General features: G+C 45.4%; 2 protein-coding genes across 2 annotated transcripts in view; both read right to left on the bottom strand.

Moving 5' to 3' along the window:
• BRF1 (BRF1 general transcription factor IIIB subunit) overlaps positions 1-1,121 on the bottom strand; it is a gene marked incomplete at its 5' end in the record, with an annotated part of 195,682 nt that extends 194,561 nt beyond the window's left edge. Inside the window, one exon of the mRNA XM_081911507.1 lies at positions 929-1,121. Within this exon, the coding sequence (XP_081767633.1) occupies positions 929-1,121 (193 nt within the window). The remainder of the gene's footprint in view (positions 1-928) is intronic.
• An 11,635-nt stretch (positions 1,122-12,756) lies between these two features.
• PPP1R36 (protein phosphatase 1 regulatory subunit 36) overlaps positions 12,757-22,564 on the bottom strand; it is a gene marked incomplete at its 5' end in the record, with an annotated part of 69,582 nt that continues 59,774 nt past the window's right edge. The window contains 4 exons of the mRNA XM_081927724.1: positions 12,757-13,052; positions 14,507-14,701; positions 15,874-16,067; positions 16,184-16,226. Of these exons, the coding sequence (XP_081783850.1) occupies positions 12,818-13,052; positions 14,507-14,701; positions 15,874-16,067; positions 16,184-16,226 (667 nt within the window). The 3' untranslated portion in view covers positions 12,757-12,817. The remainder of the gene's footprint in view (positions 13,053-14,506; positions 14,702-15,873; positions 16,068-16,183; positions 16,227-22,564) is intronic.

Genomic DNA, 22,564 nt, shown 5'->3' with positions numbered 1-22,564 from the left:
CCTCTCAATGCGAATGGGATCCGTTCCGGAGCCCCATTCGCATCCAGAAGCGAACGCAACCCACATCTGCGTGTGCGTGGGTCATGATTCGCCGCTTCCGTGCATGTACGTGATGTCATTTTGACCGTCTGCGCATGCGTGAGCAACGAAACCCGGAAGTAATGTGCACCATTACTTCCGGGTCACAGCAGCGCGCAACCCAAAAATACTTATCCTGAAGCTACTTCAACCTGAGGTATGACTGTATAAATATTATTATTGTTGTTGTTGTTACTAGTACAGGACATCCCTATTTTCATTGGAGAAATGTTGGCGGGTAATGTTCAACCTTTAGAAGACATCTAAAGGCAGACCTGCATAGGGAAGTTTTCCAATATTCAATGTTTTGTTATGTTTGTATATATGTTGAAAGTCGCCCATAGTGGCTGGAGCAACCCAGTCAGATGGACAGGGTGTGTGTGTAAAATAAAATAAAATAATAATAATAATAATAATAATAATAATAATAATAATAATTTAATAGGACATCCCTATTTTCATTGGGAAAATGTTGGAGGGTATGGAGTTATGAGACCCCAGAGCAATCTAAAGGCAGCCCTGTATAGGGAAGTTTTTTAAAAGTTTTCTTGCATTTTTATGTATGTTGTAAGCCGCCCAGAGCGGCTGGGGCAACAGGGTCAGAGGTGTGGGGTATAAATCCTGAAATAACAACAATTCTTCATATGGAATAGTAATGATGGTGGTGGTGATAATGATAATAATAATGATGATTTCTTCATATGGAAGAGGTCGTCCGTCCGTATTTTCACAGAAGGGTATGCCCCAGCCCAGCTCACAAGCACCCCTGCCCCACATGCCCTGCCAGCCCTCCTTGCCCCCTGCCGGCTTCTCCTTTTCTATCCCTTCCTTTTATTCCCCCGTCACCCACCGTCGAGGGAGACGAACTGCCCGACGGCCGACGACCCTCCTCCGCTGTTCTCCACGAACTGCACCTCGGAGACGATGATGTTGTCCTCGAGGACGGAGCCGCAGCCCGTGCAAACCGCGTCTCCGCGGGCCGAGTCCACCTCGATCTCCGAGCTGCCGCACGCGGCGCACACCCGCCCGCCGCCGCCCGGCATCTTCGAGGCAGGCTCCCCTCAGGCCCAAGGAAAAACCCCGCCGCCGCCTCGCGGGCCGGGCCGGCGCCCCCCTCCGCCTGCCCGCCTGCTCTCTCTCTGGCCGCCACACGCGCGCTCTCCCCTCACGGGCCTCGGCCGGCTCCCCTCGCCGGCTCCACCTCGGCCCGCAAACGCCGCCCCTTCTCGCGAGGCCGGCGAGGCCTAGTCGCCTCCCCTCGCAGGGAACGGGCGAGCCGAGGAGGCGCGTTCGGCTCCAGCCCGCTCGACGCCCCGCGGCCTAGGCGCTCCCGCGGGGCTTCGCGGGCCCTCTCGCCTCAGGCAGGGCAGAGTGAAGCCTGTGGGCCCCTCAGGCTGCTCGTGGACTACAACTCCCGTCAGCCCCCGCCAGCACGACCTGGTGGCAGGGGCTGATGGGAGATGGAGTCCAGGAGCTGCCTGAGGGCCGCTGGTTCGCTTCCCCGGGGTATAAGGGCCGGGATGCCGAAGGGAGGCTTTGTTTGCTGCTTGGGTTTTGGGTTCTAGCTAAGCAGGTCTAGCTGGTGGCTTGTCGTTTTCTGGAGGGGCTTGGTATGGGCTGTTTTAGCTTGCCCCGCGTTCGCAGAAAACAAGCAGTGGGGCCAACCCAATTAACTTTTAAGTCAAAAAGTGTTTTTTTGTTTGTTTCTTTATCCTGCTTTTTTCACAAACAGAAAAGTTGTGGTGGGGGTGTTGTCGCATTGCAGCTTGCAGATATCGGTAAAGAAATAATCTCAGGCTTACAATGGGGAAGACACAGCACTAAAGGAAAAAAGGAGTGGGAGGGAGAAGGTGGAAAAGCAAACCTATTTCTTCATTACTAAGTTCTTGTACTGAGCAGGTAGAATGAGCCAAAAGCTGCTGGTCTTTCACCAGAGCTGACAAAGAAAGTCCTCTTTCCCACTCCCATAGCTTGATGAGTTGTGGGGAGCTGATAGTAAATGTGTATATTCCTCAGAATTGTTTTGGCCATATGTATGTCAAATTTGAGTGGCTGGGGAAACCCAGCCAGATGGGTGGGGTGCATATAATAAATTATTATTATTACTACTACAGTATTCCTAACTGTTAAAGTGTGGGGCTTGCCTCCTTCTTGAGCTAGAATTTCACCCCCAATCGGTGACCTTCCCAGATTGCTGCTGTGAAAAATGAATTTGTGGGGAGTGTTGCGCTAGAAAAACAGGCCTTCATTTGGGTTGCTGATTTCATTCACTGCATGGAACACTCCATCATATCTGAAAAATAAAGAGCCCCTGAGCATGGAGCATATATTTTCCTCACCACTGAATAAACAAAGCCTCTGCAAAGGGAGAAAGAAGATTAAGAAACATGGCTCATTCGCAATGGTTTTCTTCCTACTTATGTGTAAGGTAAAGGTAAAGGGACCCCTGACCATCTCGCTTTATTGGCCGAGGGAGCCGGCGTACAGCATGACTAAGCCGCTTCTGGCGAAACAGAGCAGCGCATGGAAACGCCATTTACTTTCCCGCGGGTGTGGTACCTATTTATCTACTTGCACTTGGCGTGCTTTCAAACTGCTAGGTGGGCAGGAGCAGAGACCGAGCAACGGGAGCTCACCCCGTCGGGATTCAAACCGCGACCTTCTGATTGGCAGGTCCTAGGCTCTGTGGTTTAACCCACAGCGCTACCCGCATCCCTTTTAGTTATGTGTACCTAAGTACAAAAAGCAGGATGTGAAATGGGAGTGTTTTGCCACCAGATGCAAGGCCACTAGAAGCTGCATCTCCTCCTTTCCAGGAAGAGCATCATAGTAAGGGGAAGATAAGCCTGTTCCCATCCACCAGATAAGAAGCAGCTGCTCCCCCCACCCCAACCTTGCCAAAAAATAACATTCCACTTCTTCTGCCTGTTCTTAGACTGGAGAACTGAAGGGAACCAAACTCCTGCCTCATCCATCAGGCAAAGGACTAAGGGGTCCTGGGCTGTGTTCCTGCCATGAGTTGCAAGGTATAAACCTTCTAAGCAAATAAGCAATAGATCAAGCTACAGAGAGAAGAAAAACCGTCTTGTAGGATCAATCTCATTTTACATGAAGCAGATGGCTTTGCACTTAGCTGAAATGCCTCAAGGTTCGTACTGGAAATTCCATCACGACAAATCAGTCCTAAAGTACTCTCAGCTAATTATTGTTCATTTGGGTCACTTGGTCTAGCATTTTCCTAAGTGCAAATTGCCCATCACTCCTCAAACACTCTTTAATTAACCCCCCTTCCCCAACACACACAAACACACATGTTCTGGAAGAGTGCGTAAGAGTACGAAACGTTGAAGAAAATGTGTTCATGCACATTTAAGGCTAAATTTTCTTCTTCTTCTTTGGCAATCACTCTTAGCCGAGTAAGATTGTCCTCCATGAACATGGTTTTAACAATGAGTCCGTAAGTGACCGTGGAGGCCAGTTCTGGATCCACACGTCCTTCCACAGTGGGGACATAGGTTTCCAGGCGGGAGTTGATCACAGTGTGGATTTGCCAAGCGTGCCTTCCTCTTAGCACATTTCTCCCTTGCATCCTGAGTTTGAGTGTCTTCAAAGCCCATGACACCTTTGGTAAAGGCTGTTCTCCAACTGGAACACTCACAGGCCAGTGTTTCCCAATTGTTCGTGTTTATACTACATTTTTTTAGATTTGCTTTGAGACAGTCTTTAAACCTCTTTTGTTGACCACCAGCATTACGCTTTCCATTTTTAAGTTTGGAATAGAGTAGTTGCTTTGGAAGGTGATCATCAGGCATCCGCACAACATGACCAGTCCAACGAAGTTGATGTTGAAGAATAATTGCTTCAATACTGGTGATCTTCCAGTACACTGATATTAGTTCGCCTGTCTTCCCAAGACAGTATAATTTAGCCTGGGAAGACAGGCTAAATTATACCAAATGTTAAATCACAAAATCTTGGAAATGAAAAGGATGGGGGACATCTAGTTCAAAAACACCGCCCCAATGCATGATGCAACCTTAAATACATGAAGCAGTGTAAAAATAATAATTATTTCCTTCTGCCCCATTTCATGATGGGAATCCCACCCATAGCTGCTATTTGCACCTACAACAGCATCCTTTTTGGACAAATAGCTTGGCGGGGCATGGGCAGTAAAATGATTTGATCCCCCACTTTCACCACAGTCCTGACTGGGAGATTCATATGACAGCTTTAAAAATAATAATAATACATGTAACATAATTGGAATAAAAAGTCTCTCTCTAACTATAATCCAGTTTCCACGATGGTCGCTGCTTGACAAAATAGTTAACTGAGATCAGCATAAGATGGTGTTGTGAAAACAGATGGCACGAAACCAATGCTGACCCCCCACAACTCACTAATTGTTAACTTGTTTGCATAAAGTACTGTGCTTTTTCTCCCACACTTTCTTGTTTTCTACTTTCATATTCAGGAGCTATGGCTAACCTAGAAGCCCCTTAAATTTTATTAACTCTAAAGGAGAATAATAAAATTTATTCCCCACTTCCCAGCATGCCATGAAGTCTCCAGAAGTAGCACTTAAAACCTTAGTTTTCTATGGATGAGCGCATAGAAACATAGGGTAATTTTCTAATATTTATGTTATTTGCCAATATAAAACTTGAATGGGGGGGGGACAACCCACAGACAGCCGACCAGCTAATCCTGTATCACATTTCCTGCAAGTAGGGTTAGTAGTAGTAGTAATAATAATAATAATAATAATAATAATAATAATAATAATAATAATAAATGTTATTTGTACCCTGCCCTCGCCAGCCAGAGCCGGGCTCAGAGCGGCTAACATCATATAAATAACACAGTACACATAAAAACAGGCATCAATTAATTAAAATACATCTTAAAATTAATTCAGACAAATTAAAATCTGGACAAATGGCAGTTATCAGGTAAAGACTGAGAGCGGTTAATACTTTCCAGGACCAACTGTTTTCACTGGTCATATAAGGACCTGTGAACAGACTGGGAGGCCTCCTTCATGCTTGTTCTTATACAAAGGAAAAAAGGTCAGACTGCACCCTGGCCAAAGGCCTGGAGGAACAGCTCTGTCTTGCAGGCCCTGCAGAAAGATGTCAAGTCTGGGTTGCCTCCAGACTATCCCTAGGTTCCAGGAGAGTTTCAAGTTCATACTGGAACTTTAGATTTGTGCAATTAAAGTGAATTTATTTGATTTTGTTTATTGAATTTATATCCCACCTTTGCTCCTAAAGAATTAAAGTACTTTGTTGTCCTTGTGCAACTACTCCACTTTTTTATGATAATAAAAAAACACTGATTTTTTTGCAGTTAGGAAAGTGATAGACAGGAAAATAGATTGAAAATCATGGGATGAATGAACAATTAATGGGAACATATGTTAACACCCCAAAAGCAAATCAGGATGAATGCTCATTGTCATGTAACCACCCCATAAACAAACAAATAAAGAACAGAGATAAACGAACCACTACGTAGCTTTTGTGCAAGCAAATTGGAATGAATGCTGAATAAACAGGACATCTGGAGGGGCCCAGCGTGCTTTTTAGCTAACTTTGGCGAAATTCTCAACTTTTGGGTATTATAGTGGGGGGGAAATCTGGAGATAAAGTCTTCACTGTCAAGAGAACATTTCTGCCTTAAGTACGGTAAATTCCCTTTGATGAAACATCACTTAATGCTTCTGCTCTCAGCTTAACAATAGTATAAAGCAGTCAGCAGAGGGAGCCAAAACCCTATTTCTGCTCTGCTCTTGTTCCCTAAATAATTTAACAACCTTTATATAATTAAATGTTCCTGGGAGCCCAGAACACTTCCTCACAGGGGTAGTTGGACTATTCTGTCTCTCTATAATTTGCCAGTCTTCTGTTTACCTCCATCCTCTCAGAATCTTGGGGCTATTCTGTCCAGTCTGTAGCTCAGGGGTCAGCAAACTTTTTCAGCAGGGGCTGGTCCACCCTCCCTCAGACCTTGTGGGGAGCTGGACTATATTTTGGGGGGTGGAATTGAACAAATTCCTATGCCCCATAAATAACCCAGAGATGGATTTTAAATAAAAGAACACATTCTACTCATGTAAAAACACCAAGCAGACCCCACAACTAATCCAGAGATGCATTTTAAATAAAAGGACACATTCTACTCATGTAATAATAATAATAGTAATAATAATAAATTTATTTATACCCTGCCCTCCCTGGCCAGAGCCGGGCTGAGGGCGGCTAACACCAGTAAAATTACAATAAAAAATTTATAGGGGGTCAATTTAAAATACAGGTTAAAATGCAATTTAAAATGCAGCCTCATTTTAAAAGTTGCCCACGTATAAAAACCGTAAGGGGAGGGAAAACATAAGGGTCAGACTGAGTCCAAACCATAGGCCAGGTGGAACAGCTCTGTCTTGCAGGCCCTGTGGAAAGATGTCAAGTCCCGCAGGGCTCTAGTCTCTTGTGACAGAACGTTCCACCAAGTTGGAGCCAGTACTGAAAAGGCCCAGGCCCTGGCCCTAGTTGAGACCAATCTAACCACCTTGCAACCTGGGACCTCCAAAGTGTTGTCATTTGTGGAGCTTAAGGTCCTCCGCAGGGCATACCAGGAGAGGCGGTCCCGTAGGTACCTGGGTCCTAGGCTGCATAGGGCTTTAAAGGTTAAAACCAGCACCTTAAACCTGACCCTGTACTCCACCAGGAGCCAGTGCAGCTGGTAAAGCACTGGGTGAATGTGATCCCGCGGCAAAGACCCTGCAAGGAGTCTCGCCGCGGCATTCTGCACCCGCTGGAGTTTCTGGGTCAGCTTCAAGGGCAGCCCCATGTAGAGTGATTTACAATAATCATGCCGTGACCGTCACATGGATCACTGTGGCCAGATCAGGGCGAGAAAGGTAAGGGACCAACTGCTTGATACGGCGGAGATGGGAAAATGCCACCTTTGCTGTGGCTGCAACCTGCGCCTCCACTGATTCCCAACTGGTGGGACGGATTTAGAAGGTGATCCACCCCCTGGCCTTAGTTTGGCAACCCATACTCTAGCTCAGGCATGTCCAAAGTCCGTTTCGGGGGCCTAATCCGGCCCGCCAGTTGGTTTAATGTGACCCCTGTGGCAGTTTTTCTCCAGGGGTAAAATTCTAAAAAATATTCAACAACTTCAGTCCTAAAAAAAATCAACAACTTTGGTCGGCCCTCACGCATGTTCACTTCATCAAATCTGGCCCTCTCTGAAAACAGTTTGGACACCCTGCTCTAGCCCAAGTATAGCACCATTCTGAAGAGGCTGTCTGTTGTGTCCCTGCTCTGAGCATTTCTCCTTCCAGTTAGGTGGCAGGCCCAGAACTCACTCATGCCGGCCTTCTCTGAGGGTGGGTGGTTCTTGATTGCAAATTTGCTGCGCATGCAAGAGGGCCCACGTTCAAGCATTCCTTCGCATTTTGAGTTCAAAGAGAATGTGGTGGAAGGTTGGGGGGGATGGGACACTCCACTTGACCCTGAAGAGCTGCTGTCAGTCAGAGTAAGCAATGCTAGTCAAGAAGGACAGGTAGTCAGTCTGACCTGGTATGAAGAGACTTTTTGCGCCAGACTAGACTTGAGGGCAGCAAATCTATCTGTTTAAACAGATTGAGAGAGGGATGGGTGGCAATCCGTTTTTAACTTGCAAATTGGATGCACACGTCAGAAGGTTAAGGACCTTCCTCTAATCCTCAGTTTATCCACCCGAACACACCTCAACCTGCAAGAGTTAAATACCCAAACAGGGCTTTAGTATGGCTGTTGGTTTTTAGAAGAAAAGAAACTCCACAATCAGAAATCTGGGAAATACTGGGGCAAGGAATGTCTGGTATGTTTTTGATGAATCAGAGGGGCCTCCTTGTATGTTTAGGATTCCAGCTCTCATCTGAAGATAAATGACAATGTCTGGCGTCCTTGCCTTGGTCCGGATTGCAGAAATGTAGCAAAGCTCCACAAAGGAGCTGTTTTTCTAGGCATGCGTTGTGTGCAATAGCTCAAAAGGGAAGGATAATTTCTAATACTGTTTTCTTTATCAGGGCTGCAGTCCTGTGAATTCAAATTCAGAAGTAATCCTTCGTCTGATAGGGCTTAATCCCAGATGCCAGCAAGTGTGAACAGTAGTGCTGCCGCAAGATTCATTCCTATACAACAACCTTTGACAACCTGGTACGCTTCAAACTTTTTGGACTAAAGTTCCCATCAACCCCTGCCTGCCAGTTACTTCAGCATCTATAATTATTACTGCTGCTGCTTCTACTATTTCTTCTGTTGTTGCTGTTACAACGACTACTGCATAAAGTTTATTTAGCACCAATTCTTATAGAATTGTAGAGTTGGAAGGGAAATCTAGTCCAACCCCCTGCAATATGGCGGGGGGGAGCTAAAAGGTTGTGAAGATTGAGAAGGTTGAGCAGCTGCATATCAGGCATAGGCAAACTCGGCCCTCCAGATGTTTTGGGACTACAACTCCCATCATCCCTGACCACTGGTCCTGCTAGCTAGGGATGATGGGAGTTGTTGGCCAAAAACATCTGGAGGGCCGAGTTTGCCTGTGCCTGGATAATATAATCAAAATGGCAGTTTTCATAGTAGCATATCCTGTTTAATCAGTTTGATTAATCGGTTAAAACTCATTGATACCTTCAGTTGATTGCACAGAAGGTGGTCCACTTATAAAAAATGTTTTTAATAAATACTTTAAAAATTGCAAGCAAGAACCTTAGAAGAGCCTGCTGGATCAGACCAATGGCCCATCTATTCCAGCATCCTCTCCTCACAGTGGCCGATCACAAAATCAGAGAGTTGGAAGGGACCTCAAGGGTCATCTAGTCCAACCCCCTGCAATGCAAGAATATTTTGCCCCACGTGGGGCTCAAACCCACAACTCTGAAATTAAGAGTCTCATGCTCTGCCAACTGAGCTCTGTGCGTCCATGAGTAGCCTATAAGCAGAACCCGAGCACAAGAGCTCTCTCTTCTCCTGTGGTTTCCAGCAACTGGTATCTAGAAGCATTGCTGCCTCTTCTAAAACAATGCCTGTTGCAACACACTCATGTGTCATCTAAAAATGAGGAGAGCGTGCTTTTCTCTCTTTCAAAGGACTCTTCTCATATGAGAACATTATTCTTTTCTCATTCTAAACTCTGTATTGTAATTACAAAACAATACCTTTTCTTAATGCTGTGCCGTCTGCTGAAGAGAACAGCAGAAGAAGGCATTGCAGACCTGCACTGCACTCTGGGTTCTGCCGACACCTGTGTCTGCATGTCACTTCTCAACTTTTGCCTGCAAAACCTCGCCTGCCAAGATGTTGAAAAGAAAGAAGAACAGGACGTAACAGGTAGTGTAGTTTAATGGGGAAACACCAAAGCAAACAAACAAGGACCTAACAAACGAGGCAGAGTCAGAACAGCGGGGAAATAAAGTACTTCTTCACACAGCAGATTGTTAAACTATGGAACTCACTTCCACAGGAAACAGTGACAAACTACCAAGTTGGATGGCTTTAAAAGAGTGGGTAAATCCATGATGTATAGATGGTATATTACACCTGTGAAATTAGCCAAAATGTATAAGATAAATAATAAATGTTGGAAATGTGAAGAAAAAGAAGGAACATTTTATCATATGTTGCTGGGAATGTAAGAAAGTAAAGAACTTCTGGGAAATGATATATAATGAGATGAAAAAGATGTTGAAATATACATTTTTAAACAAACCAGAAGCATTTTTACTTGGTATTATAAATGAGGATATTAATAGACAGGATGTTAAATTGTTCTTATATGCAACAACGGCGGCAAGAGTATTGTTGGCCCAGAAATGGAAGCAAGAAGAAATACCGACAAAAGAAGAATGGCAGACAAAATTAACGGACTACGCAGAATTGGATAAAATGACAGGAAGGATTCGAAACCTGTGGGACCAGAGATTTACAGAATATTGGAAGAAATATATGAACTATTTTAAGAGCAACCGTAATCAACAAATTACTCTAGTAGGACTACAAGAAGTTTTGTAAGGAGAAACATATGAAATATTGCAAAGTAGAGAAAGAATAGAGATATTAGTTATGAGATTTAAATGTAATAGTGAAAGTAAAAAATGTATATTAAGTGAAAAGATTGGAAAATTTTCAGATGTGATTGAGGGAAGTCAAAAAATGTATAAGATATAAAAGTATGTTTAATTGTTGAAAATGATATGTTAAAAAACTATAATAATAATAATAATAATAATAATAATAATAATAATAATAATAATAATAATAAAAAAAGTGGATAAATCCAAGGCTCTCAGTGGCTCCTAGCATCTTGTTGACCATTGTGGGAATAGGCTAGATGGAGCTTGAAGTGGTATCTTTCAGTCTGAAACATCTGGAGGCACCCAGGTTGGGAAAGACTGGCAGAAATGTGGGGGGTGGGGTGGCAGAAAAATCAGAACAGAATATGCTCTCATGCAACTTTCACAGCAAACCCCAAAGCACAGCAGTGAAGTGTTTTGCTAAACACGTCCTTTCCCCTTGCAGCTAACAGGAAGCTGGCAACTTTTAACTTAACCACCCTTCCTGGTACGGAATGACTTATGTGCCTTTCCCTACAACCACCCCACATCTGTGCCAGCCCAGGCCATGGGCAGTGCTGGAGAGGCTGCTCCAAATCCCTCGTGGAGAAGCAGGGATTAGTGTGTACCAGGCCATCTTTGGCGTCCTGTTCATCAAGATTCCCCAGCTGAGCTGAAGCTTTGCTGAATGACAAAAGCGGTTCTTTTATCCTATCTCCAGAGATGTGTAGTTTTAGCTCCCAAGGCAGGCGTGTCGTGCTTGTGGAGGCACGCAACTTGCTGAGGTCTGGTTCCATATGAGGGTGAATCATCTTTCTAAGAGGAGAAAGTGAGTCAGGAGGAAAGCTCTCTTTGTACAGGCTTATTATATGCCAGTCCCCCCTGCTGTTTTGCCCGGGAGTCAGGGAGAAATATCCACTCTTGCTAATGACATGTTGCAGCTGGGAATAATAAAAAGTGTGGCTCATTATTCCAACCCCACCCAGCCTTTCCATTGTGTGCTGTTCTGCATCCAAATGTTGATTATTTAATTTAGAGCAAACTGGCAGGTCCTAGGGTTTCTATGTTGTTGTTCTTTTAAAAAAACAAGGTGTCCACATTCTTGTTATGGGTCTTTGCACGTGCATTATTTCCAACAACACTTAATTTAAAGCACACATCCCTAGTGATACGAATCTTGGGGTGCTTCCAAGGATGGGCTTAATATGGTAAACATATCACAAATGGGACATTGATCACATTTCCGCCCAAAAGGTAAATCTGGATCCAGTTATTGGGGGTGGGGGGAATACGGGCTGGGGTTTTGAAGCCAGAATGTCACATGGACCATCCAAAAAAATTGCACGCAGGAGAAGCACCCATCTGCCAATCTGGAAATTAGAACTAAAGGTCAATCCCTCCCCTTCTCTGCTGCAGGGCACAAATATAGGGTTGTCAGCTGCAAAGGAAAATGGGGCTCTTGCACCTTAATAGGTCTGCAGAAGACCTTGTCGTAGCTTGTCATGCAGTGATGCAAGGGCATATATGAACTGGCCCCAAAAGAGGCTCTTTTCCTGCTTTCTAATCCATGCTAAGAGATCTCTGAATGTTCCTTTGATGGAACAGACTTGTTTCTCAGCAAGATATGTTGCACCCAGCCCTGACTTTATGGGGACCAAACTGGCTTTAAGACAAGCACTTCCAATGCAATGCAAGCACTCCCACTCTTGTCTGTGGGCTGGCTGTATCCAGATCAATCCATGGAGGGTATAGAGACACTGGAAGCAGTGGGAAGCTGTAGTCTAAACAACAGTAGGTCCTGTTCGGTTGACCTTGCAAAGTCAGAATGCCTGGCTCCTAGTATTTACAAGGCCCTGGCCAATTTAAAGTCTTCGTGTTGCTTGCCAGTTGCAGATGTTAACATCTGTCCCGTTCTGCCTGGACTCCTGGATCAGTTTCAGGAAGCTCATCAAGTTAAATGTCCACCCCTGACCTTGAGAATCCCAGATTGCTCCCAGCAGTCCTAGATTGTTTTAGGAATGCAGTAGGATGGTGTGTGGGTAAGGAAAATTTTAAAATAGCAAATTAAAGATCAGCATACAATGCATTTTAAAAAAAAAACAACAACTAATAGGGCTCACTAATAAACATTGCATAGGGATGGAGCAGGTACTGAAGATAATGTCCGAGACTGCCAAATCGCCACCCACAGCAGGCCACCAGCAGAGGAGGATGTGAGCAAGCACAGTGCGCTAGGCCTGTGCAGCAGGAACTTCCAGTTGATGCACCAAAGCCTTAGGGAGAAAAAGCCTTCTCCACCTTTACGGATTCCCATTTTAGGAAACCTACCTGTTCCACCAGGGTTTTGGAGGTGTTTAATACCTGAAAGTGTACTATGTCTAGTTTCAAAAAAACTCTTTATTCTGGTTTTAACACAGACAGTTTTAACTTGCTTTAATGGTCTTTTTTTATTATTTTTTAAATGCACCGAATACTGTATTGTCCTGGGAGCTTGGCAAAGTGGAAAGTGTAGCCTGGCTTTGCTATACTCTCCCTGCAGGCTGGAGTACACAAGGGATACAATTCAAATGGCAAACGTTTCAAAAGAGTTTAATTAAACGAACAAAAATTATCCCTAATGGCTAGCGTATGCTGCTAGTGATTCTCAACGTAATCTGCTTCGGTGGTAGCCCTTGAACCCGCCACGGACTGGAGGCTAGCACTGCCTTGAGGGACCTTCGGTGAGACATTCAGCTCCTGGGAAACAGCTGGAGAGATGCTTGTCTCCGATCTCATGCTTTCGTCATCCTCGTTCTCAGCATCCTGAGTCCCGATAGGCTGAAGCGTATGAGGGATAAATCTGTGGCGTGGGCATCCAATGATGCCGATCCTGCCGGAGAAGAAGAGTGCAGCCAGGTTGTTGAGTGGATGCCCACCTGTTACACCTGGGCTAAGGGAACTGCACTGGCTGAGCTAGAGCGTAGGGGTTATACTCCACCACTTAAGACCATGGCAAAGTGGTTGGGGTGCTGTATTGGGACTGGGGATACCAAGGTCCACATGCCCATCTTGGCTATGAAGCTCACCATGTGACCTTGTAGCAATCATCACCTCACAAGGCCAAACTAGGCAATACCTGAGCTCCGTATCTGTGCCCTGAAATGCAAGTTTGTTTTTTAAAACCACTTCGCATTTAAAATAATAATTAATACACTGCACTTAAGGATACAGCTAAGGTCTAGTTTGGCCCTCGGTTCTCCCTCGAGGGTGATTTATGAGAAGTTTCTAACCATAATTACCTTGAATTTCTGCTTAACCCTCAAGAAAGAAGGGCATTTTCGCTGGCCAGGTTTAATTCAAGTCCATCAAACCTCCTTTGGGGAAGGTTCTCAGGCAGGGTGGAAGGAGAAAGAACTTGCCCATGTGAAGACCACCAGGTGGAAACCCTTACACAAATGGTTTTCAATTGTAAACTATATGCTGATCTCCGCCAGCAATTTCAACTCTATATCCCCAAATGGAAACCAGAGTCAGAGGTCATACATTTTCTATTACTGGAGAATGATCAGGAGCTCACCAAGTTAGTGGCTAAATATCTCTATTTGGTTTTTTGTCGTCGAAATACACTGCAGACGTCTGATCTCCCTGGAGACCAAGAGATGTGACGATAGACTGCTCTGCCTCCTTTCTTTCAGCAAATGTTTTGTGCCACTGGGGAAGTGGTAATTCTGTACTGATGTGTTTTGGATGTTGCATGTGATGCCAATAAAGGTTTTACGATACGATTTCTGAGAATAAAATGGGTGTCTGGAGAACCAGGTAGGCTGCCTTGTGCTCCTTGGAGAACGGGCAGGATAAGAAACAAAGAGATAAAGGTGGGAGAGTCTGGTAGCTGGAGTCCCCTTCTCCCAGTTTTCTGCTTTTGGGGTAAAGCAGACGGAATTGTTGCCAGGTGGAACAAACAGACAGAAAGGATGCATGTCACCAAAACCAACGTAGTCCATTGGCCTGAATTTGTTGGCATCCGTCTGTCTCAGGAAACAATGGAGGAGTGTGCCTTTTGGGGCGAGGTCAAGCCGTTCTCATCAAAACTCAATGGTTAAGCATTCACTGGATTTTATTTGGCTAGCTTTCCTCTCTTTTGCTCTAGCAGGGTCTTCAATGTCCTTTTGCTTTCCCCATGGCCATCACATGCACAAACAAGGCAGATGCACCCGATACATTTAGAGCACATTCAAATAGGCTCGAAACTATGAGTAACTCAGATATATTTGTGAGAGAGGCCACTGCTCCCTGTTAGATTTTGTGGTCACGTATTGCGTAGAAAAGCCCTGCATTCCTTACTTGGGTTCTGGCACGACAGAGGAAAAGGGTGGCAGCTCTTCAGGAATGTAGGCTGGCTGACTTCTGCCAGCATGGAGGTAATGGTCCTGGAAAAGGTACTGAGCGCTGTCTTTAGGCATCGGCAGCAAGGTGCTCAGCACCGGCGATCGCTGGTCCATGACGCTTCGGATGGCTGGCTGCCTTACATCGGTGCTCCTTTAAGAAATGGTTTTAAAAATAAAATAAAAAATGAATAAGGGAAAGGTGTCCAAGTAAGGGTGACATCATACAGCGTACCTCCCGACTGACAGCATTTTGCAGGCTTTGGGGGTGCAGAATTCAATCACATACTGGAAATTTAGACTTGCAGAATTAAAATGGATTAAAGTGCTCTATTGCCTCAGGGAAACAAATCTACTAAAAAATATGGATTTGGGGGGGGGGTAATTAGGAAAGTGACAAGGAAAACATGGGATGAATGAATGACCAACGGGAAAGTATGTGAATAGATGAGATGCAATAGCCATCTTCAAATATCTCAAGGGCTGTCATAGAAGATGGAGCAAGCTTGTTTTCTCCTGCTCTGAAGCGTAGGACTTGACCCAATGGATTCAAGTTACAAGAAAGGAGATTCCGACTAAACACCAGGAAGAACTTTCCGATGGGAAGAAGAAGAAGAAGAAGAAGAAGAAGAAGAAGAAGAAGAAGAAGAAGAGGAGGAGGAGGAGGAGTTTGGAGTTGATATCCCACCTTTCACTCCCTTTAAGGAGTCTCAAAGCGGCTAACATTCTCCTTTCCCTTCCTCCCCCACAACAAACACTCTGTTAGGTGAGTGGGGCTGAGAGACTTCAAAGAAGTGTGACTAGCCCAAGGTCACCCAGCAGCTGCATGTGGAGGAGCGGGGAAGCGAACCCGGTTCCCCAGATTACGAGTCCACCGCTCTTAACCACTGCACCACACTGGCTCCCACTGTGCGACAGTGGAACGGTCTCTTTCGGGAGGTTGTGGACCTTCCTTGCTTGGAGGTGTAGAAGCAGAAGTTGGACAGTCATCTGCCATGGATGCTTTGGCTGAGATTCCTGCATTGCAGAGGCTTGGACTAGAGGACCCTTTCGGTCCCTTCCAACTCTACAATTCTATGATTCTATGATCCTCAGGCTGGAATGTGCCCTACAACTACAATAATGCCTCTTCTTCACCTGGATGGAGTGCAGAAAATTCTGACTTTTGTATGGTTGGAATGTAACCTACTGTGGGCTCCAGCCACTTCTGGCATATGGCCTTGGCAGGACTTTGGGTTAAAAAGAATGTGCCCCACCCCCGATATAAATATCTGCAATGCATCCAGAAACGGAGGGGAAGGGAGAAGAGAGAAAATGAGGCCATACTTGCGATAGCGGAAAGTGACCTTCTTCACCTCCTTGGTCACGTCTGTTTTCAACTCCTTGGGTTTAGCTGTCTCTCTCAGAGCAGGATTGAATATGTTTGAGCGGAGCAGCCGGCCAACTTCCTGCTGGATTTCCTTGAGGTTCTTCTGTCTGAACGTCACAAAAGCCACGTAGGAGGAGAAGTTGTACAAGCACTAAATGCAAAAATACAATAAAAATTAAAATGGAGGTGATCTACTCTATTGTTGCAGCTTATCTTCAAGATGAGACAACCCTTAGCTGCTCTGTTCCTCCAGGCAACTGCTCTTACCTCAAAGAAATCCCTGTCTTTCTGTGTTGTTGATATTTTCCTCCTAAAATGTGGAAGAGAAGAATAAATCCACAGACAGCAACAGAGAAAGCACTCCATAAACACCTTTCTAAATGAAAGGGAGTTTCCTCGACATTCTGTCACAGTCTAGCATGACCAAGAAACAGAATCAAGACCAAATGCTGGCAGGTAAAGTTCATTCCTGTGCCCCAATGAAACTACCAAGATCATGGCTTTTGGAAGTGGGGGCTCCCAGTCTGCAGTTTCCTCTTGCCAAAATGACAGGGGGCCCACAAATGCAGTTTCATCCTGATTTGTTTGTAGGGAGGTTAGACAATGTTGCATCAAAGCAAGTGTTATTTCATGATTCCCAGTGCATTTCCTCCCACTTCTCTTTTGCAAAAAAAAATATATATACAATCTATTGGGGAAGTGGGTTTGTTTGCTTTATTTCAGATATTTAAATAATACTTAATAGTCAGAATTTCTAAGTAGGGTAAATAAAATGGTTTGGAGAAAAGAAAAAAAATCTAACCATACAGAGAATAAGAACAATTAAAAATCAACATAAAATCAGAACACTACCTTAAAATGCTGGCTGAAATAAGAAAGTTGGGGGACAACTATTCTCATATAACTGACATGCTTAACTCTAATGCATGAATGGGTTAATACAATAGAGTAAGCTGTCCTGCAGGCTTATTTCCTTTACCTTGGGAGGAAATAGGTAATCAAGTTTATTGTCCCCATTCCTCCCCACTCTACCTGAGATGCTCAGCATGAGAAGAAGTTTGAGCTTGCTGCTCCAACTCAGCCGCATGGCTCTCACCAGCCATTCTTGAGTTCCTATACCGATAATCTGGGAACTCTTACCACTTTGTTACTGTCTTTGTTTCATGGTTTGAAGCACATGAATCCAACCTTTAGAGAGTTTGTAAGTAAATCAGTTTTTACTTTGCCGGACATGTGGTCTTTTCCTATGCTGGGGGGTAGTGAGGAAATTTGGAAGCAACGCAGAAGGCGTACTAAGTATTTGCCCCAAACCTGGATCTTGGCATCCAGGAATTATTCAACATGGAGGGTCCTTGTCTAATCTCAGTTGGGAGGGAATTTCAGGCTTCAGCCCCAACCCAGGCAAAACCCATAGTTTCTAGCAGTTACAAGCCATGCAAGCTGAACCAACAGAGACTCCCTTAAGATCTCAGTGATCAGGCTGGGATGTAAGGGATTCACCAATCCTTATGATATTCTGGATCCAATTTTTAAGGGCTTTGTAAATGAATGCAGGGACGTGGGTGGCACTGTGGGTTAAACCACAGAGCCTAAGACTTGCCAATCAGAAGGTTGGTGGTTCAAATCCCCACGACGGGGTGAGCTCCTGTTGCTTGGTCCCAGCTCCTGCGAACCTAGCAGTTTGAAAGCACGTCAAACTGCAAGTAGATAAATAGGTACCACTCCGGTGGGAAGGTAAACGGTGTTTCCGTGTGCTGCTCTGGTTCACCAGAAGCGGCTTAGTCATGCTGGCCACATGAACTGGAAGCTGTACGCCGGCTCCCTCGGCCAGTAAAGCGAGATGAGCGCCACAACCCGAGAGTCGGCCATGACTGGACCTAATGGTTAGGGGTCCCTTTATCTTTAAATGAATGCATGAACCTTGAACCAGGCATGGTATCATATGTGCAAGCTTTTAAGCAATGATGTTACATGGCTGTGGTCATCCGATCCCATCAAGTCTAGCTGTAGCATTTTGCACCAGTCAGAACTCCAGGAAAGCCCCACATAGAAAACATTGCACTAGGAGGCAATTGTGCTTTGGTCCCATTGCATGGAAAGCTTCAGCTATAAATCAAACTGGTGTTAATGGCAGTGAAGCTGGCCAAGTTTTGGGGGTTTTTTTAGCTCCGTCAAGTTGGCATTCCCAAATCATTTGCCTATTTTAGCCGCTCTCCCAGTCTCAAACCAAGAGCGTCCTCCTGGCTTATGGAAGATCTCTAAATTTGACTAAACATGTGTATTTAATATACGCAGCTGCAAGAACAAAATGCAGATCCTTCCCCTCCCCTTATGTAAATTTGCCCCAGAGGAAACTGGCAGCAATAAATATTACCTAACCCTGTCCCTGAGCCAGATATGCCTGGTTCCTTCCTCACTGTATGAGGCACTAACGAAGTAAAAGGGGAAGGAAATCTACAAAACCCGTTAAAAAAATGGCAAGGTCCTCTGCAAATACCATCTAAGGGCCCCTCTGCAACTTCACCTCTGCCTTGTTCCAAGATTTTCACCACACTTTGGCTCTGCACACACAAAGATTGGGAATCACACAGGTGAGGGGGCCAGGATGACACCCTCCAGAAAAGAGTAGAGTGTGTTTGTGTGCATTTTCCCCTCTAGGGCTGAAGCTGAATTTCTCTCTCTGGGCCCTTTTATCCTTGGAGAGAAAGTTGGGCTTCTGTGAAATGTTGTTTTGGGGGACGATGTTGCCATTTTATGACAAGAGATGTCTCTGAAGATTACATATATCGCTCTTAGGCCCCAAAGGGCTGGTGACCCCACTTCAGTTTGACTAAGGAGCTATTCAGGTTCCGTTTCGGGGTTTAATCCGGCCCCTGTGGCAGTTTATCTGCTGGGGTAAAATCCTTTAAAAAGGTTCAACAACTTTGGTTCTCACACGTTCACTTCATCAAATCTGGCCCTCTTCGAAAAAAGTTCGGGCACCCCTGCTTTGGGCTTAACCTTCCTAACCTGGGGGCCCTCAACTCTGGACTAAAACTCCCATCAGCCCCAGTCAGCATAGGCCGCTCTAAATTTATTTTGTTAAATTTTATATACTACCCTTCATTGTAAGATCACAAGGTGGTTCACAATATAAAAACACAAAAATATGTAACATAATAACAAAACAAAACAATACCCCCCCTTTAAAAGACCACAGAATGTTTATTTAGCCAAAGGCCTGGTTATAGAGGAAAGGTTTTGCCTGGTGCCTAAAGTGATGTAACGAAGGCGCCAAGCGAGCTTTCCTGGGTGGAGCAGTCCCCAAATGGGGAGCCAGGGCAGAAAAGGCCCCTTTCTCGTGTTGCCACCCTCAGGATTGGCTCTAGCAGTCAGCAGCTATGGACCTTCCCCAGCAATACGGTTCCTGGTATTTCACATTTTCAGACGTGTGCTAAAGTTCTCTACGCCAGAGTTTCCAAAGCTCCCTTCAGGTTGCCTGCAGGAGGTTTGTGAAACAGTTGGGCATCTCTATGCTCAGCCCTGCTTTTTTCTCTTTCTTTCTTTCTTTCTTTCTTTCTTTCTTTCTCTTTTCTTGACAGTGGAATTAAAGGCTCTTTTGACCAGGGGCAGATAAGGATCTTCATAATATGGTCCTGGTGCTGTCTACTTATATTCCTTAAAAATTAACCGCCAGGTAAGCAGCCTTTCTCAGCCTCCTGGCTGCCAGTTGTATTCTGGGTGCTGTTCAAGATGCTGAAAAATCCCAAGCCATTTGGCTTTTCCTGACATGAAAAAATGCAGCAATGGGGGAAGCTCCAGCTCTGAATTTCTGCCCAACACTGCAAGTATCTAAGGTACAGAATGCAAAGGTGGCACCCTGTATTTAGTTTCACTCTATCCCTGCAGCTGAATCGTGTGTGTGTGTGTGTGTGTGTGTGTGTGTGTGTGTGTGTGTTTGCAATACTTGGAATTCAGAGCCAGGCTTTCTGGTTGGGTCACTGAACAATTTTGTCATGCTGACTCTTGCATGCACAGCATTTTTGGGCTGGGCCACCGACTGTACTCAGCCTACAATTAACCACGGATTGGTGCGGCTCACCCTGCCAGATCGACAAGAAGAGGGAAAATAACTCCCTGTGCCCCAAGCAACGAGGATGGCTGACAGGACGCTGCTGAACCTGCAGCTGTGCAGGCACCTGCGGGTGGCAAGGCCCCGCCCAAGATCACACAGATTTTGCTGCTGCAGAAGCAGAAGGCAGCGGCTCTCCTGTGTCTCAGGTGTGTTGGCAGCCCAGCGGCCTCGTATCAATGGGCTGCAGGTACAAAGAACTGAACCCGGGACATGACGCCTTCTGTGTTTGTTTTCTTTGTTTGTTTGTTTTAATTTCAACCTTTATTATACAAAGAACTTAAAATACATACAATATAAAACATTACATTTCAGACATTATAAATTATAAATATACAAAAGAATATAGAACAAAGAAAAGAAATAGAAAAAGAGATAGAAGATGATTTTATTTACAATAAAAAAGAACCTTCCGACTATACCTGTTGTACTATTTTGAAATAAATTCTTTTTTTACACAGTTTCCTGAAAATGCAAAGTGCATGCACATGCAGGAGAACAAAGCTCAAAGTCAGGGCGTGTCCCTGGTTTCAGGTTTCGCACTTCAACAGAAATCCAGAAAGAAAGAAAGAAAAATGTGGGAAGGAAAAAGAAGCTATTTTAGGTGAGGTGAGGTGTTGAATATCCTGTTCTCCACACAAGGGGAGTCCTTTGGCAGGCTAGGCGGCCCAGGGAGAGGGAACACAAATAATACCAAGGTGCCAAGCTGCTTTTAGGGATTGCAGGCACCCTTAAATATCATGGGTGGTGCCTGAGGTTGGCAGGGTTGAGCAGCTGCTGGGATCGTAGCACAAGGGTGCAGCAGGTGCTCTGAATGAAGAAGGTCCCAGGTTCAGTCCCAGGTATATCAAGTTGAAAGAGGTCTAATCGTAGCAGGTGAGGTGGAAAAGCTTGAGATCTCAAAGAGCCACCACCAGTCAGAGTAGATAATAGGTGGGCATGATGGTCAAATGGATCTCCTTTGAGGCAGCTTCCTACAATCCGGAAGCCAGCGCTGTCTGCTTGGTTTTCACTCTGTGCACAGCCAGCTCTGAGGCAGCACAGGTTGTCTGTAACCTTCCCAAACCTTTCATGGACCAAAGCAGCTGTAAGCCAGATGCCTCAATGAGCGCTGGGCATTTTCTTGCTCCACGCACCTCAGCAGATGTGCCTCTGCCTGCTCTACCCTATGAGGCCCTCCAAGGTTCAAGTGCCCAAGCCTCACTCAAATCCTAACCCTAGGATGGGGACAGGGGTGGGAGCAAAACTCTTGATTCCACAGGAACACACTGATTCAGAAGAGATTGTAAAACATGGTACTCGGGGACTCTGTGTTCCTGCCAAGTCTGCTAACCCCAGCTAAGGCCTCGCTGGAATTCTTCCTGCAAGTTAATTTGGCTGAGTCCTGCTGCTTCACCCTGGAATCATATCAGTAAAAGCTCATTCCAGGGCAATGTGCTCCCCGGCAGCCTTCACTTTCCGGCTGGGAGTCTATGCGTCTTTAAGGGTGGTCTCCTAAAGCTGCCGAGACAACTTCTCCTCTCTCCGTGCTGGCAGTCTCGTGGGCTTTCTGAAAAAGCACAGGCCAGCAGCCCCTCGCAGCAGGTCACGTCCAGCTAAACAGGAAGGCAAATCCCCATGGGGACTTCCGCGCTGAATAAACGCGGCTTTGGTTCTGAACGCCGAGCATGAGCTTCCTGCCAAGAACAAAACAGCCATGCAAGCTTGGGGGAGTGTAACTGATCTGAAATAAAGCTGCCGCTGTTTATTTCTCTTGCTCTGCACCATCACGAAGCTCAGAGAAAGGATGCCCGAGCTGGTGCAGGAGAAATAAACTCGACTCATAAACACGTCAAAGAAATGACCTGCCAAGGTGGACCTGTGCTTTGCATGTCATTATAAGAGTTTGGGGCTTTTTCTTGCCCTTCGAAGCCACATAGTGGAAGAAAGCCAGTGAGAGTGAGTGATTCAAAGCGGCCAAGGCTCAAGCATGCAAGCTCTTCTCCCCAGTACCAGCCCTCCTCTCCAGTCCTCTTTCCACCACCATTAGTGTTATTAGCTGCCTGGGGGCAGTGAGGGATCAGCCTGACTTGCACCTGCGCCTTTAGCAGCAGAAACCAGCAGATTAAGCTGCTCACAACACAAGAGGACCACCTGGTAAGGCCTACTGATCAAGCTGCTGTCAACAGCAACAGAGGCCAGCTTGAAGAGATTGGAACCCCAGGCTGGGGTCAAGAGAAGGGTGGTTAGAGACCATAAGAACATAAGAACATAGGACAGGTCTGAGCTGAAGGCAAATATGTGGGCAGCTTGCTGTGAGACTCCCGATTGTTTGACTCTCTTTTTTGCAACCTAAATCAGGCTGCAGAAATGAACAAAGCTAAGCAGGAATGGGTTTGGGAGGAAAGAACTATGAGCTCAGGTCAAATCCCTTGGGCTCAGAGGCACCCTGTTCCTTAATTTTAACTGTAAGCTATTTGTGAGAAGGAAAACTCCAGTCCTGAACCACCGCTGCCTTGAGGGACATCTTCAGGAGTAAACCCTACACAAATCCAGAG

The sequence above is a fragment of the Podarcis melisellensis genome (genome assembly GCF_964234715.1).
Source record: "Podarcis melisellensis genome assembly, chromosome: 1".
NCBI classification, from domain to species: Eukaryota; Metazoa; Chordata; class Lepidosauria; order Squamata; family Lacertidae; genus Podarcis; species Podarcis melisellensis.
This window is presented reverse-complemented; position numbering and strand designations above follow the sequence as displayed.